Raw genomic sequence first — 15503 nt, forward strand, 5'->3', positions numbered from 1 at the left:
CATCTTTTTTCTTCCCATTATTTTTAAGATCTGGGGGACACTAACCTCATGTTGCCAGGTACATTTTCAATGCTACCTTTCTCATCTTGATCCCAAACATCAACAGTTATTCAAGGAAGTTTTAGGGATGAGAAGAACAAAGTTCATTTTTTTACCTTCCTGTTTTAAAATCCAGTCCCATATTGTATTATTAAATTAGAGTCAGTGTTATCTGATCCATACTTTACCCTCTAATATTGTTGGAAAGTATTCTCTCTCCGTGAAATCTATGTATTTCTGATTATTATCAGAAAGTAATGCTTCCTATGTATTCCCATGGACACTACAACGGTTACAAAGAAAACAGTAACACTCTGACAGAGCAAATTCTCAGATTTGCAGAAAAACAGTATTTTTCAACACAGTCACCACCACTAGCCACATATTTTCACCAGCCATGAACAAGAGCCTGCATGCTGCACTCATTAAAACCTGCCCCTGCGGAGGTGACCCACTGTTTTACAGTTGTTATGATGGCGTTCCTGCTGCTGAAACGCTCCACCTTCTGTCTCACGGTGCCAACATCTGCACACTAGTATCTATCAACATTCAGCAAGCACCAATCAATGTCAATGGATGCCATTTTTTTTCTGCACAGAGGAATTCAGTGACACACCTCTGCTTTATATGCACTTCCACTTCAGATGCCATTTTGTTACGCTGCTTTTCTGCTGCTATCTGTTCCATCTGTTGTTCCCGTGGTGGAAAGGTTCAATCTCTACTGTTGTATCACCAACATCTGCTTCTGAAGTCGTAGGCAAACACAATAAAATAGGAGACATCACCTTCAAAACAGCTGTCATCTGTTCAACTTTCAAAAGATCATTATCTCATTCTACAGGGGTGGAATTCATATACACCTTTTCAGTATCTGAAGTTTACTACCAGTCAGCCACTTCAGGCTTCTTTTTTATAGTCAATGGAACTAATTAAGCACCTTGATTCAATTTTTCCAAAGATTTTTATCTAACATAAGGCACATGAATGGCCCTCTAAATTATATATTTCTTTCCAGATATAAAATTTTCCAATGGAAAAAGTCAGATTTAAATCCTCAGCTGTGTGCATTTTGCTCTTTAACTACCTTGCTACATTTCAGCATTTTCATATATGATTCATATGGAAGACAAACATACAAAAGCTACTGAAGCCATTGATGTGAATCATGATTATGAATAATAAATTCCAGTTAGTAAAGTAGCAGTAGTATTTCCCTTTTTGATAACAAATGCTTTCTCTTTTGGATCACATTCTTTTTGATGCTCCTAAGATGCTTACCATTACCTTTTATTAAGTATTTTTTTTGAGATGGCTTTTTTTTTTTTTTTTTTTTTTTTTAAATACGACTAGTGAACACCAGCAGAGACAGAAGAAGCCAACTGATTATAACATCCTAAAATGGTCAATGGTAACATTCTTGTTACTACCTAAAGAATAAACAGGCATCACTACACAGCAGAGAAGTCATTCTTTTATTCAAACATATCCAGAAAATCCTGTACATGCAAAACATGGCATGCTGTACAAAAAAGGAGAGGTTGCAGTATCAGTAGTGAAGCTTCCTCCTTAAGAGTAACATGTTCACAATAACTTATCTGCTATCTGTTTCAAGATATTACTGACAATACCTAGAATTTATAACCTAGTAACATCAGAATAAAAAGCACATTTAGTACTGGGAATGGGAAGACCACCACCTCCAGCCCAACACACCTGCTGAGCCTGATGGTACAGATGTGCACAGCCATAACTTTGACCAACACCACTGAAGTCAACAGTAATTTTGCAAATCATTTCAGTGGAAGGAGAAACAGTGATAACAACAACCTCTGCAAGGAATACGGGAGTCCTTTCCACATGAGTAAATACACAACACTGATACAATTACAGAAGGCAAACAAAGGAAAGATTTACTTGATGACAGCCAAACTAATTCAAAATGGAAAACAGAAAATGTCTTACAGCTTTTTTGCATGCTTCCTTTTCCAAACAAAGAATGTCTCTTCTTGAAGACAGTTGTCAAACTCTTCTAACACCTCCTATTGCTGAACAGACTGTATTACGTGTTACAAAACAAAACAAAAACAACAAGATGAAGAAATTATACAGCAGAGCATTTCAAACAAGAATCAGATACCTATTCAACGAGCATTTAAAAATCTATCTCAGAACTGAATAAACAAAAACAAAGTATGGTGATGTCTTACATTTTTTTTAATAGTCACTGTAGTTATAATTACTTTGGATATTTAAATGTGAAAAAGTGCACATTATTTGTGTGCATGCACAGAAATCTAAAAAACATCTATTTGCAAAAATATAATGAAAGCTTAGTCATGTGAGAACATGGAAATTAAGTCTTTTAAAAAGGTAATTAATTTCTGCAGAAAACTTACCCGTCCTCTTAAGAATTAGCAATATTCAACTGAACTATGCTCTGAATTGTGTGACTTTTCTACAATAAACATTCTATTGCAAAATTCATCATGCTTCATGGGCAACGATAATATTATTTTTAAATAGAAATCAAGTATTAAAGATGTAGAGACTTCAAAAGGCTTCACAATTATTTTAAGTATTTTTTTCCATTCAAAATATTTCAGAAGTTAAATGAAAATATGTTCCCAACCCTGAATTTTTGAGAATTCTTCAGTAGACTATTATCCAGTTCAGTCTAGAGGCTCTCATCTCTATCCTGTCTCCTCTGACAACAAAAAAGAAGGTAGTCTTAGCAAAGAGTACATCAGAGAAACTGCCTGATTTTGTTTCTCTAAATGGTTCATGTAAGAAACCAGCGGCAATCTTCCCCTAAACAAAACTGAAGACTAAGCAAGCACATCTCGTAAGTTTATTCAGTTATGAATATCTACCACAGCATCTAAAATCCAAGAAGAATAAAAATGGAGACTCAGCCAATGCTGCCCTGAACAACCGAGACCATAATTTAATTGGCAGCTTTCAAGAACTGTAAAAAGAAAACTGATCCCCTATATAAGACCAGCCTTACTAAGAAAGGAAAGGCTATATAAAACGTATAAATATCTACTTCCAGCTCCCAACATTTTACTTGCAGTGGTATTTGTAGTATAGCACTTAAGAAAAGCCCAGTTTCAGTCTCATCTGAATGTTCACACTTCAAGCGAAACATTTAATAACAATGAAGCATCCAGGTGCTTGTTTAGTATAGCACTGCCTTTCATCTGAAGTATTTAACCATTCACCTTTGAAAGCAGCATGAAAGGCTTTACCAATTTTGTTTGACTACAGATCAACCTCCGATCCATCACAGACACAACAAACACAAAAGTTTAAGTCCATCTCTGCTTCATAGAAAACAACCCCATAGGAAAAGTAATGAAAATAAAGCTTCTGATAACAGAGAACAGTTCACCATACTGGAAGATAAATAATGATTAAGAATTGAAATATATATTTTGAACTCCCTTTTTCTTTTGCATTTTAAATAAGTTCATTAATTAGTCAGAAAATGTAGACGTTAACCTGTAAAATTATGGTAAGGTCAACGAGTAAGGTCAATGAGAGAAAGTAGTCAAGTGTTTTAACATTACATTTCTTAATGAGATTTTCAAAATAAAATCTTGGATTTCCTCTTGAAAAACAACTCACGTCATTTTTTTTTTTTCACTTTACAAAAGAAAAATAATTTCAATCTTTTATTTTTGCTTAAAAAAAAAAAAAAACACCAAAATCCAATGTGATAAATGACATTTGAAGCAGCACCAACAATCCATAGGGCTGCCCTATCGGGCTCTGATAAAAATGGATTCATCAGGAGTTGAAGTGCAATTCTCTTTCTCAGTAATGGTCTCCACCGTGCCTGAAGCAGACACGATCACTAGAGTTTTAGTTTCTGAAAGAGCCTTCTCCTTCTCTGCAATGGCAGCACAGACTGCCACAATTTCATCACTTTCAAAGTCATAGTCTGGGATCGATGCTTGTGCAACCTCTTTTCCTTTGGCCTGTGATTGCACTGCCTCAGTCTGTGTTGCCTTTTGCTGTTCATGCAGTTTTCTTGCCCAAGAAAGGTCCTCCTTCCATACTTCAGGGTTCATTGGAAAGATGTGTAAAGATACCTGAAAACTCCGTATTGCCTGCAAACATAATAAGGAAGAGGGATTAGAAAGTTTGAAGCCCATGTTATTTCATCACAGAAATTTACAGGGAAAAAAAGAACTATGTACATCATTTGAGCAAAGCAAAAAATGATTTTACTACAATCTGACTTCAGAAGAATATTCTCCCTCAGCTCTAAGTTCAATAGCAGCATTAACCCCAAACAACACTGCATGCAAGTGTCTGAAAACACCAGGAACACAAAAGCACAATCAACAGACCAGATATTTGGCAACAAAGATACAAATAAGAGTTCATGTGTCAAAAACAATACTGTAAATAAGTAGAAGACAAAATTATTGCACTATTCTATTAGTCTAAAAACCAGTACTAGTGGAGGAGATCCACTGTTCTGCAGTTGCTATGATGGAATCGTTGCTGAAACCAACCCATCACCCACCATCCTCACTGTGCTCATATCCACAGTTTGGTCTCTGTAAATGTTCACAAGTGCTGATGAATGTCAGCAGGTGCAATTTTTTCTGCATGGAAGAATTCAATTCCACTCTTTGGCTTCATGTGCATTTCCATGTCAGACACCACTGTGTCAGACTGCCCCCCTCTGCTGCCATCTGTCACACAGCAACAACATGTAATGGGATATTAGTGGTAAGGTTCAGCCTCTGCTGCTGTACCACCAACATCCATCTCTGAAGGCTTGGGCCAATGTAGTAAAATAGGAGGCATTACTTTTGGAGCAGCCCTCATATGTTAACAGTGAAAAAGTCAAGACTGACTTCATCTACTGTGATTTAAAGGCATGTAAGTATTTTACATCTATGATTTTATGGTCAGTTATGGAAGTAGCCATCTGAACGATCAAATTCTACAATGAAGCACAGAAGCTTTCCCACGGGGTAGAAAAGCAATAATTATACTGCTGGTAATATTTGGGAACGGTTCTAAGAGCTTGCATACAATGACTATAAAGACATGATCAATTATCAAATACTGTGTTCATTCATTATCTATAAATACAAAAAGAATGGGAATTAATTTGAAAAATGACTACTTTTCATCTGAATTGACAGAAACCACCAGTTCATTCTTCTCCTGGCCACAGTAATATACAAATTCCACATGACATGAACTCAGCAGGAACAGACTAGATACAGATCGGATCTTAAGTTGTAATAGGCAGCCTTTCAGTTCCAGGAAAACGGAAGACTTTATAATTGGTCCTCAGCCAGACCTGAAGTATAGGAGCACGCTGGAACTTTAAACAGAAGGAGTAGTGCAGTTTAATTCTTGCAGGACAATGTCATTTTATTCAACTTTGCTCCTCTTCATTTCCAGGGATAAATGAGCTACAAGTAAACACTAAATGCCTTTTTTTTCTGTTAAACACAAAATATAAACAAACACCATCTGCCTTTAAGCCTTCCAAGGAAGAGGTCTCTTAATTAAAACCTTTCTATATAGTTAACTTTTCTATGTAGTTATGTTCATGCATATTAAGTGACACTGAACACAGTAGTAAAAAACAGATTAATATAAGGCAACATTTAATAAGCTGAAAAAGCTGCCTTGAGAAACATACAGCAGAAAATAAGCATCTTTGTAAATCTATTAGAAAAAATACTCTGAACATCACTTTTTTTTTCCATATTTCTCATCCCACTTGTAATTTTAATAATGATAAACTACTGCTGAAAGCAAATTATCTTGTAGTAAAGCCATTCACATGGATCAGTTCAGGAAGTGCCACTTTTACATTCTGTGCTGACGGAGACTATGCAGAGCCCACAGCTGACACTAGGGCTTACAGTAGGTTTTTATTTTAATCTGACAAGAGTTACCTGACCTATTTTAAAAGTTGCCCAACAGTTGAGATGTACATACAACTATAAGTAATCTTTCTCCGTATCTAACATTTTTCCTCCACATTCAATATAGCATTTTACTTCAACTAAAATCTGTTATATCTCGTGCTATTCACAGTGACTGCAAGTTATTTTCATGGAAATCTCTACTATACTTAAAAGACACTGACCAAATTAAATCCAGATATTTTCACTCCAATTACTTTATATAGTTTAATCTGAATAGCAAATGCCTTTATCTATTTCAACTTTAAACACAGCCAGGCTGATTTTTTCTACACAGATTTCTGTTCCAATTATTTCTTCTTTTCAGCAGCAATTAATCGAAAATTATTTCCAGCAAAAATAATAATTCTGCATTCAAAAATAAGATGAACAATTTATTGTCTGCAGTTCCTAAGTTTATAAATCCATTTTGTTCAGAATAAATCCATTTTGTTTGCGAGAGACTGGGGCAAACTCTGTGGAAGCATCTGCCTTAGGCTGGCTTTACCTTAGAGATCTGTACAGTAAGCTCTACTACACAGATAGGCATAATCCAGTTTGATCATAGGAGCAAAAAAACCATCCCATCCGAGAACTTGACACGTTTGACTCCTACCAAATGGTATTGCTAAACAGGACGTGTTCTCAAGAGTGGATGTAGATCTGCTGGAAATACAGCTGAAAGAGCATTTAAACTCTCAGAAACTTGCTTGCTTTTCTGCAAACTGAAAATAAAAATCAGCTCTCAGTAGAAGAGAATTTCATGCATTAAAAATATGTTATAACCTTGTATCACTGAGAGAGGTACCTACTCTTGAGAAGGATCATTAAAAGCTGTTGAAAAGAATTCAACAGAACAGGGTACATAGCTTCTGTAAAAGTTAAATAAATTGGGACTACTTTACCTCATTTAGTCTCTGTCACAAGCTTAATCCCCCACAAATCTTTCATTTGCAAGAAATAAATATATTACACACAATATAGATTAGTTTGTTTGTAAGCTGTATTTTAGACAGAGGAAACAAAATCAAAATACAGTACGTCTTTTTGTATGAAAAGTACATCATTCCCAGTGAATTAATAAAAATATTTATGACAGACCATTTGGCAGGATGTGGGCAGGGAGGAAATACACTGGAGTGGAGAAAGGGAGATTTGAAACAATAAAGCACTGAAGCTGCTCTTGAGAAGGGCAGGAGTTTCCAAATCTCAGACATTACAAAAAGCACTGACGTTCATGCTTTATTAACACTTCTTTGTATAAAATTTAATGCAGTGAAAGATGAGAATATCATGGCAATGAAAGGCTAATGGGAAGAGTATAATTACAATAGATAATTTGTTCAAGAAGTCTCCACAAGTTCAATACTTATGAAATCATTTAACCTTGTAAGGCTTCTCCAGTCTTTTCATAAGATTCCTTAAAAATTCCTCTGTTTGAAAATAGTGAGCATTATCTGAAGTTTATAAAAATTCCCAATGCTATCCTTTTTATGTTGAGAGCACTCTCATTTGGAGGCAATTCAATATGCCTTAAACACACCAAAAAGCAAATAGTGCCTCATGTTAAAGCACTGGAGATGCCAACAGGAGGTTACCCACCACCAGGCTGCCTGCTCTGACACCTCAGTGTCAATACAGCATAACTATGGGTGCACCTATAACGGTGCTTTAGTTCAGATTCACAATGTGCTTTGATGCAAATCTCTGTTCCAACTTAAAATGCTTTGGTTAGCACTGGGGAGTCAGACAACCCTTCTGGTTAAATTCCATGCTGCACTCCAAGAGAGCCCCTGAAATTCTCCAAATAGAGCTAGTCTGAATTAAAACAAAATGAACACAGAGTGGATATTAAGTCCCTAGCTCTACTTACTGAAGATATTTGCTCTTGTTGGAGTCATGCAACTGGTTAATGCAGCTGAAGCTTGCATGGCCTGGTGTGCAGACCTGATGGTGTATAAATGGGTATATTTGTAATTTTCATTGCTGTTATTGTAGCTTTTTTTTTTCTTTTTATTCTTTTTTTCTTTCTTTTTTTTTTTTTTTTTTTTTTTTTTTTATAGAATAAGCAGCACCAGCTACCTGGGATTCTTGCAGGAAATAACTTCGAATTTCCTGAGACTAATGTATTTAAAATCTCAGACATAATTTACAGTGGCAACTTTAGGCACTGAAAAAAAAGAGAGGATTTATAGATTGTTAATGCAGACATGACAGACCATCTGCCCTTGCCTTCTGCAACACAAAAACAATGGAATGTCACCAACTATTTGACATCATGCAGACAGATATGGATTTATATTAAATATTTCCTGTTTTGATACTGTGACAACAGAAGGCAGAACACTACACACATATCTGCAACACTCAGTTTCTACCTTATGCTATTCTCATGTTTTGCCCTTTTTAAATTTCTTTTTTTCAAATACTGTACCCTACTGTAGTTTAAAAAAAAATCACGCTCTCCATGACTTGTTAGCCTCACTCAAAAACATCTTAATTTATGCTTGAAAAGTTTTCAGTTCAAACATTGCAACTTTCCAGAAATACTCTAATGACAATATTATTCATTTCCATAAAACCAGCACTCAGCTACTCAAAATGAAAACAAAATAAAGCCACTATCTTTTTTATCTGAGAGCCCATTACAGTTTATTTTTCTAATTGACTTTTTGAACATATCTGGACTACAATGCTCACTAACTCTGTTCCCACACTTTAACATGCAGACAGCTACTTAGAGTTGGATTACCTGCAGACTGTGGGTGATTTGATGTAAGGGATGTCTCCTTTTGTATCACTTAATATGCCCAGTACAGCACCATGGCAGTCAGCAGGAGCTAGAAAAAAGCTGTACTCCTGCTACTGTGGAGCACCCCAGCCTTTTTATTCTCTTATTTGCTAAAGAATCAATTTCATCTCCCATATGGAGTCACGGAGCAACAGGGATGCGTGGAAGCGCACATGTGATTTGCTGCATTTGAAGCAAGAAAGCAGGAGCTAGGGAAAACAAGATATCTTCTAGCAGCTGTGCATAAAACTGAGGACAGGTATCACCTGTGACTTCACAGTACTTTCAGCTCTAAAGTATGGTGTGCTGCATTGCAACAGTACAGCATCTAGAATGTAGCGTACATAGTTACATCTTTGTAATTATTCTGCTGCATAAAGCCACCACTTAAACACAGCATGTAACACAGAAAGCTAGGCAGGTCTTACACAAGCCTGGCAACAAAACCACACAGGAAGCATTTGTGATAAACATCCAAGGAGGGGCACGCTGGTAACTAACAGCAAACATTTTTTTACTTGCCTGCTTTCAGGCTACTTAAGGCTATTCAATTGCCTTGGTATTTTCGTACTTTCACTCTCTCACGCACAATTCAGAGGATGTAGTTCACAATTTTAATATGCCAATGTTGTTTACTTTCCTACCAGAGCTATCTCTCCTAATCCAAGCTGGGCACGTCCCAAAGTCTGCCAGGCATCCCAGGAACGTGGATTCCTCTGAACAGCCATTTCTGCTGCATGCACTGCTGGGAACATTTCATGTAAAGACATCAGAACCTATGGCAGAAAAATAAGAGGAATAAGCAACTGAAAACAGAATTAGGTTTTCTGGGATTACTCAAGTAACCACTATTTTTCCAGTATTAAAGACAGTTCCATCTCACCTATCTTTTCATAGTCAGCTGTCTATGACACTTACACTTGCTTCATAGTTCATGAAGAGAAACAGGCATGCTACAGGATGATTCATCTTAACAGTTCCAGCAATTATCCTAGAAGTAAATTAATTGCTTTGGAAGGCATCCCCTCTCCCTCCCTACAAATCCCACGCTCTGTAAAAGAGTATCAGAATTGTGGCATTACACCATGGGACAACATTGAGAATTAAGCACAATAAATAAGCAAGTACTGTTGCAAAACTCCTAGTTTTATTTTTTCTTTTGAGTAGAAAATTGAAATCTATCCAATAAAGTTACAGTGCACATGATAAAATTATGGGAAAAAATGGTAATCAGAATGAAAACAACAGTAAAACAACAACAAAAATGTTATATTTGAGAGACAGCTTGCTGTTGAAGGATGCTTTACTTAGATATGAAGTCATTTACATAGAAAAAAAATTAAAACAGTGGTTTCTGAACATAGAAATCACTTTCACTCAGCACTACAGGTTAGTATGGGCCCATCACTATTCTATCCCTTGTACTGAATCTGCATAACTTAGCTTATAAATCATAATTAACAACACGTAAAGTAGCTCAAAGCTTGCCTTGTTTTTCCAAGACCTCCATGAAATTGGCATGTTACCTGAAGACCTGCATCACTCTGAGATCATTCTTTCAGACACCCACATGCTATGGTGATAGATAACAGCAAAAGAAACAATGACAACTGCATTCCAACAGTGTGATGAAAATGTTAACCACACAAGTAAGACTCATGCGTGGCTAGCCACTTTCTTCCCAACTGGTCAACCCTCAAGCATGATAACAGAACACAGCAGCATGGCTGCTCAAGTGTAGAATGCATTTAACCTTACTTTCCCATAGTATATTAAACAGACAAATATGAGTGTGATGTAGAGGAAGATTCAAATTCAACTGTCTTGAATTAATATTAATAAACTTTAATTCACAAAGTACTTGTACAGCATTAGGGTAGCTACAGTAAATAGCTTTAATTACAGAAAGTTAACCATGAGTGCAAGAAATACAGTAAGCAAAATCTCCAATAAAGTCTACCCATACCTCTGGTCTTTTAATAAGACTTTTTCTGAAGAGTAGTTGCATGGTTTCACTTTAACACAACAGGCTACACACTGGAAGTTAAAAATACCTAAACTAGTTTCACTTTAACTCAACAGGATACATACTGGAATTCAAAAGTACATAAAAAATTTCAGGTACAACCCCCGACAGCTGTAAGTCACATCATGTCATTTTCTCCTCTTTTTTTTTCCTCAACAGTTATCAACAACCGTGCTTTCTCAGGAAAAAAATAACGTAATGAGTGCTGTGCATTTTTTCAAAACTTTCAGTTCAACTGCATTTTTCTGTGCATCTTCTTCTGACTGAATCAAATCCATGAATTGAGTCTAACTGTTACTAGTGGAGAGGTGTACACCCCACCAAGATTAAGTGATTCTGCACCTCTCAATTGGCTTTTACATTCACCTCTTAATGTGTTTAATCTCGAAACAGAAGATAAACCCAAGTATATAACCACTTGAACAATTTTATGTATCTCTGAGTATTCAGTATTTCTTACAAGTACTTTCTACTGCGACAACTCCAAAATATCATTATAAATATTTAGGATATAATTTGTAGTGTTGAATGAATTTTACTGCCTTGTCTACTGAACTATGACCTTGCCAATAATAATGTAACCCAATTACTCCACTTCCATCTATGTAAAACTGCTGTGTGCATTAATTTAGATAAGCTGCTTTAAAAGTGCTCTTCCAAATCATGATGGTAAGCGCTGTGCTAATAGCAACTGCAGCATCAGTTTCTCAAGTTACTAAAAAACTAATTTGAATGTTCCAATCAGCAATTCAGCACAATTACATTTTTCAGTTATTATTAAAGAGACACAGCTATATTTACCAGCCATTATGGATAAATAATCTTAATGCATATTATTTTCATACAGTTTTATTTTCAAGCAAAAAGTTCATCAAAATGAACATGCAATGGCAGACCTGAATGTCTGCAGCTTTGTCTTAGGTTACTCTACATGTGACATTATCACCACTTTAATAAAACAGACTGCACACAAATTTACTTTATCGTCATCTTAATAATCTTTATGTTTTGGTTCCTTTTATTTATTTCTTTTTTTTTACTGTCAGTCTGAGTTGGTCGAACATGATATTAGCATACTGGTCTAATTTTCTGCTTCCCATTAAGACGTTTCTAGTCTTAATTCATTCCAGTCCATCTGCTTGAAATACTTGAGATGATCTACGATCATCTTTCCTTCAAATGTGCAACTGAAACAGGAATCTGACAACCGTTAGTGGTTCTTACACCTGCAGTATTAGAATGCACGCTGCTAATCTTGTCTCTTAATTTTATCTCTTTGTTGTTACAATCAGTTCTTTATATGAAGATGTTTGGTTATACTTGGAAATTTACCTTCACTGCTTTGAAATAATTCTTCTGAAGAAAACTGAATAAATAGAAGTTACCACCCCTAAAGGCTCTCTCCAAAATAAGCACTTTTTGATTTGGATGAATTCCATTCATAAGGAACTCCTCCAACAAGAATGCATCTTGTTGGGAATTCCTGTCAGAATCCAGACGCATGCCAAGTAGAATACATTATCAGCAACTTCGTGTAAAGCTCAAGTTACACTCAAACCTATTTCAATGGTGGAAATTTTTTTGACAGTGGAGATGAATAATTGCACCCTTTGCTAGTCACGTCCACAAAAACTCATAAAAACTCATATTACTAGTGAAAGCAGGAACAAGCAAACATTATTTTAAGTCACTAATCATATCACAGAATCACAGAATGGCCTGGGTTGAAAAGCACCAGAATGATCATCTAGTTTCAACAGCCCTGCCACAGGCAGGGTTGCCAAAACTGTTAGAATAAATTAGACTTGTAAGAGTATTTATTTTAAATGGGCCTTTATTTATTTATTTATTTATTTATTTATTTATTTATTTATTTTACAGGAAAAAATGACATTCAGTTGCAGTAGAGTATTTTTCAGTGACCAGACAAATAGCATGATCCTTCAGAGGAACTATGTATTTCTCAGAAAAATGCTACCCTTCATTTGAGAGAATATCAACATTTTACTTGTCATAATTATGCTGGGGAAAACCTCCATGAAGAGACAATCCTATTAACAAAACAGATCTTTGTTTTGAAGCAAGACATGCCAGGAAAGGGCTATTTTGCCAAAATCACCTGCCTGTAAAGTGAGGATTAAGATATATTTGTTAATAAATGTCCCTTCTAAGAGCTGACTCTCTAAGATTCTGTTTGACTTCTGTTACTCTAATTTCTTATATGAATTTTCTTTTGCAAACTTCATTAGCAAGGCAGCACTCAGATTTCACAATTAAATAATCTTATCCCATATTTGATTTATTTCTAGTTACAATGAAGTTTGTGTAATCCACAAACATACATCTGTGAAGTCTTTATTTTTATGAGTGAAATGAACCAATCTATTTAAAACACTAAAATATTTATCAGTTTACTAGCTTGCACAGCAGAAATAACATTAGAACGTTACATAATTACCGTAAATCACAAAATGGCTCATATCAGACATTACAAGAAAACTACAAATACATAAAAATATAAAAACACAACTCTGCAGAGTCAGTATAATACATACAGCTACAATATTGGCAAAGAATACATGAAGAATCTGGTAATTCCTTTACTGAATTTCATGAACTGCTGCACAGACTAAATGCAATTCAAGAGCATAAGAACTTCCAAGTAGGTAGATGCTGTGCTGTAACCCAGCACAGCATCTGCCTCAGATAAATCTCCCTCCTCTTAAACTTACACAGGTACTGTGTTTGTGCTGTAGCATGATGCACTATTTTGCTTGGAAGTAATTCTTTGTTTTAATTAGTAAATTCCTAGACTTTTTTTTTTTTTTTTTTTTTTTTGCTATCCACAGGAAGGTACAATAATGCCATTTTAAAATCAACAGATCTCTTTGGTAGCAGAATTACAGTCCGTCACATGAAAACAGCATCTTAGGACTGTCTGTCAGAAGAGTATGTTAAATTCAGTTCAGTTCACACCTACACTGAGTTCACAGAATCTGGATGTTCTGGGTTGGAAGGGACATTAGAGATCATCTTGTTCCAAACCCCTGTTGTGGGCAGGGTTACCACCCACTAGATTATGCTGCCTAGGGCCCCATGCAGTTTGGTGTTGAACACCTCCAGGGATGAGTTCACTGACTGTAAAAATCATGTTAGTCAAAGGTCTGATCCAGCAAACAGATTCCAGTGGAGCCATGGAAAAAATAATTCCTACATCTCTCCTTTTTTTTTCTATACTTTCTCATGGACAGATGCGCAGCAGTCTGTTTTCAACTAACTGCCAGACACGTAGACCTTGTATTAAGCTAAATTTCATATTCTGTAACATAAACACATAATCACCAAAGATCATACATCTACTAGATATAAACCAGCAATTATTAGCTGATTTGTTATAACCTTAACTGGGGATTACGAAATCTGTCTGTTTCTTAGGAAGCTTGTCGATTTTTTAAGTATGAAGAGAGATGAGTGGAAGTTGAAATTGAGCAATGGATTCCTTAATCCTTAAGAACAGCAGTTAGAATGATTTAAATAACGGACTTGGCCGATAAAAGATACACGTAGCTGAAATCCTGCTCACTGTATGCAAATTGAGGATGCTGGCTGGTACAAAAAGTAGATCAGACAGCTATAAACAGCCAGAAAGCTTACTAAATTGAGAGAACTGTTTTTTCTGTTGTTGTTTTCATTTGTATTCACTCATTTCTACAAATATCTAAAAGCAACTGTACTGTATACTTTGGCATTCCTTTAAAAATATATTAAGTTATGGGGAGGAAAAAATAAAAAAAAACAACTGTAGATCCTTGTCTTCCCTCCCCCCCAGTACTAAATCATGGAGATTCAGTGTCCCAAAAAAATAGCACCAATGCTGTCATAGTTGCATGGCATGTTTGAGAATATGTTATCTGAGATCTCTGCAGTACAAGTATCACTGGATGAGCAACATTAGCCAGGTGAATTCTCAGGAATTCTACCTGAATTCCACGAGAGTTCATTAGACACACCACTGCCTTTGATATGTCTCTTCCCTCAGGAAAGACTCCTGGATGGACCACGGCACAAAGCTTCACACTCTAATTCATACAACTCCTCTGTATTTTATGACTTCTTATAATTCAAAGCAGCAGTGAAATAATGCACCGGATGTTTAAGAATTTAAGCCACAACAAATTTCTTAAAGACAGAATGCAGGTGAGCTTCCTGCACTCCTTTGAACAAGATGCTACTGACCTACTATCAGAATTAACAATAGGATAGGGATTTTTTTCCAAAATGTTTAAATAATAATAGTACAGAAACAAGCTGCTCAGATAAGCATTCACTTGCTATACAGCATTTTCAACAGAGAAGCAGTTCAGGCTGGTAAGGGAAGATGAACTATAGAAACTGAAACATCTTGCATGAAAAGGAAAACAGTATGTGCACCCCTAACTTCTCTACACCTCATAATCATCGCTTTTTAAATAGATCAAAGAGTAGCTGAGAGCAATGAAAAGAAACTCATCAGCTTTCATGGGTTTTGAAGAAAGATTCAGTTGAGCAACTTCACAGATCCCATATGACTTTCTGGAAGTGCACTTACTGCAAACTATCACTGACAACTGAAAACTTTAAACGCTATTTCCGCTCTTCAGAAATTAGGAAAGACGTTTGTCCCACATCAGTCGGAATACAGATCTTTTAATCCTTTCCATAAATA

General features: G+C 35.9%; 1 protein-coding gene across 2 annotated transcripts in view; it reads right to left on the bottom strand.

The window, feature by feature from the left end:
- Nucleotides 1-1497: 1497 nt before the first annotated feature.
- Nucleotides 1498-15503, bottom strand: part of TTC33 (tetratricopeptide repeat domain 33) — a 41917-nt gene continuing 27911 nt past the window's right edge. Inside the window, exons 4-5 of one of the 2 annotated variants that reach the window (XM_085213967.1) lie at nt 9417-9548; nt 1498-4151 (exon numbers count right to left, since the gene is read on the bottom strand). In XM_085213967.1, coding sequence (XP_085070093.1) covers nt 3801-4151; nt 9417-9548 — 483 coding nt within the window. In that variant the 3' untranslated portion in view covers nt 1498-3800. The remainder of the gene's footprint in view (nt 4152-9416; nt 9549-15503) is intronic. The other variant, XM_085213968.1, reaches the window with a different exon arrangement.

Source organism: Meleagris gallopavo, chromosome Z, assembly GCF_905368555.1.
Source record: "Meleagris gallopavo chromosome Z, MGAL_WU_HG_1.1, whole genome shotgun sequence".
Taxonomy (NCBI): Eukaryota; Metazoa; Chordata; class Aves; order Galliformes; family Phasianidae; genus Meleagris; species Meleagris gallopavo.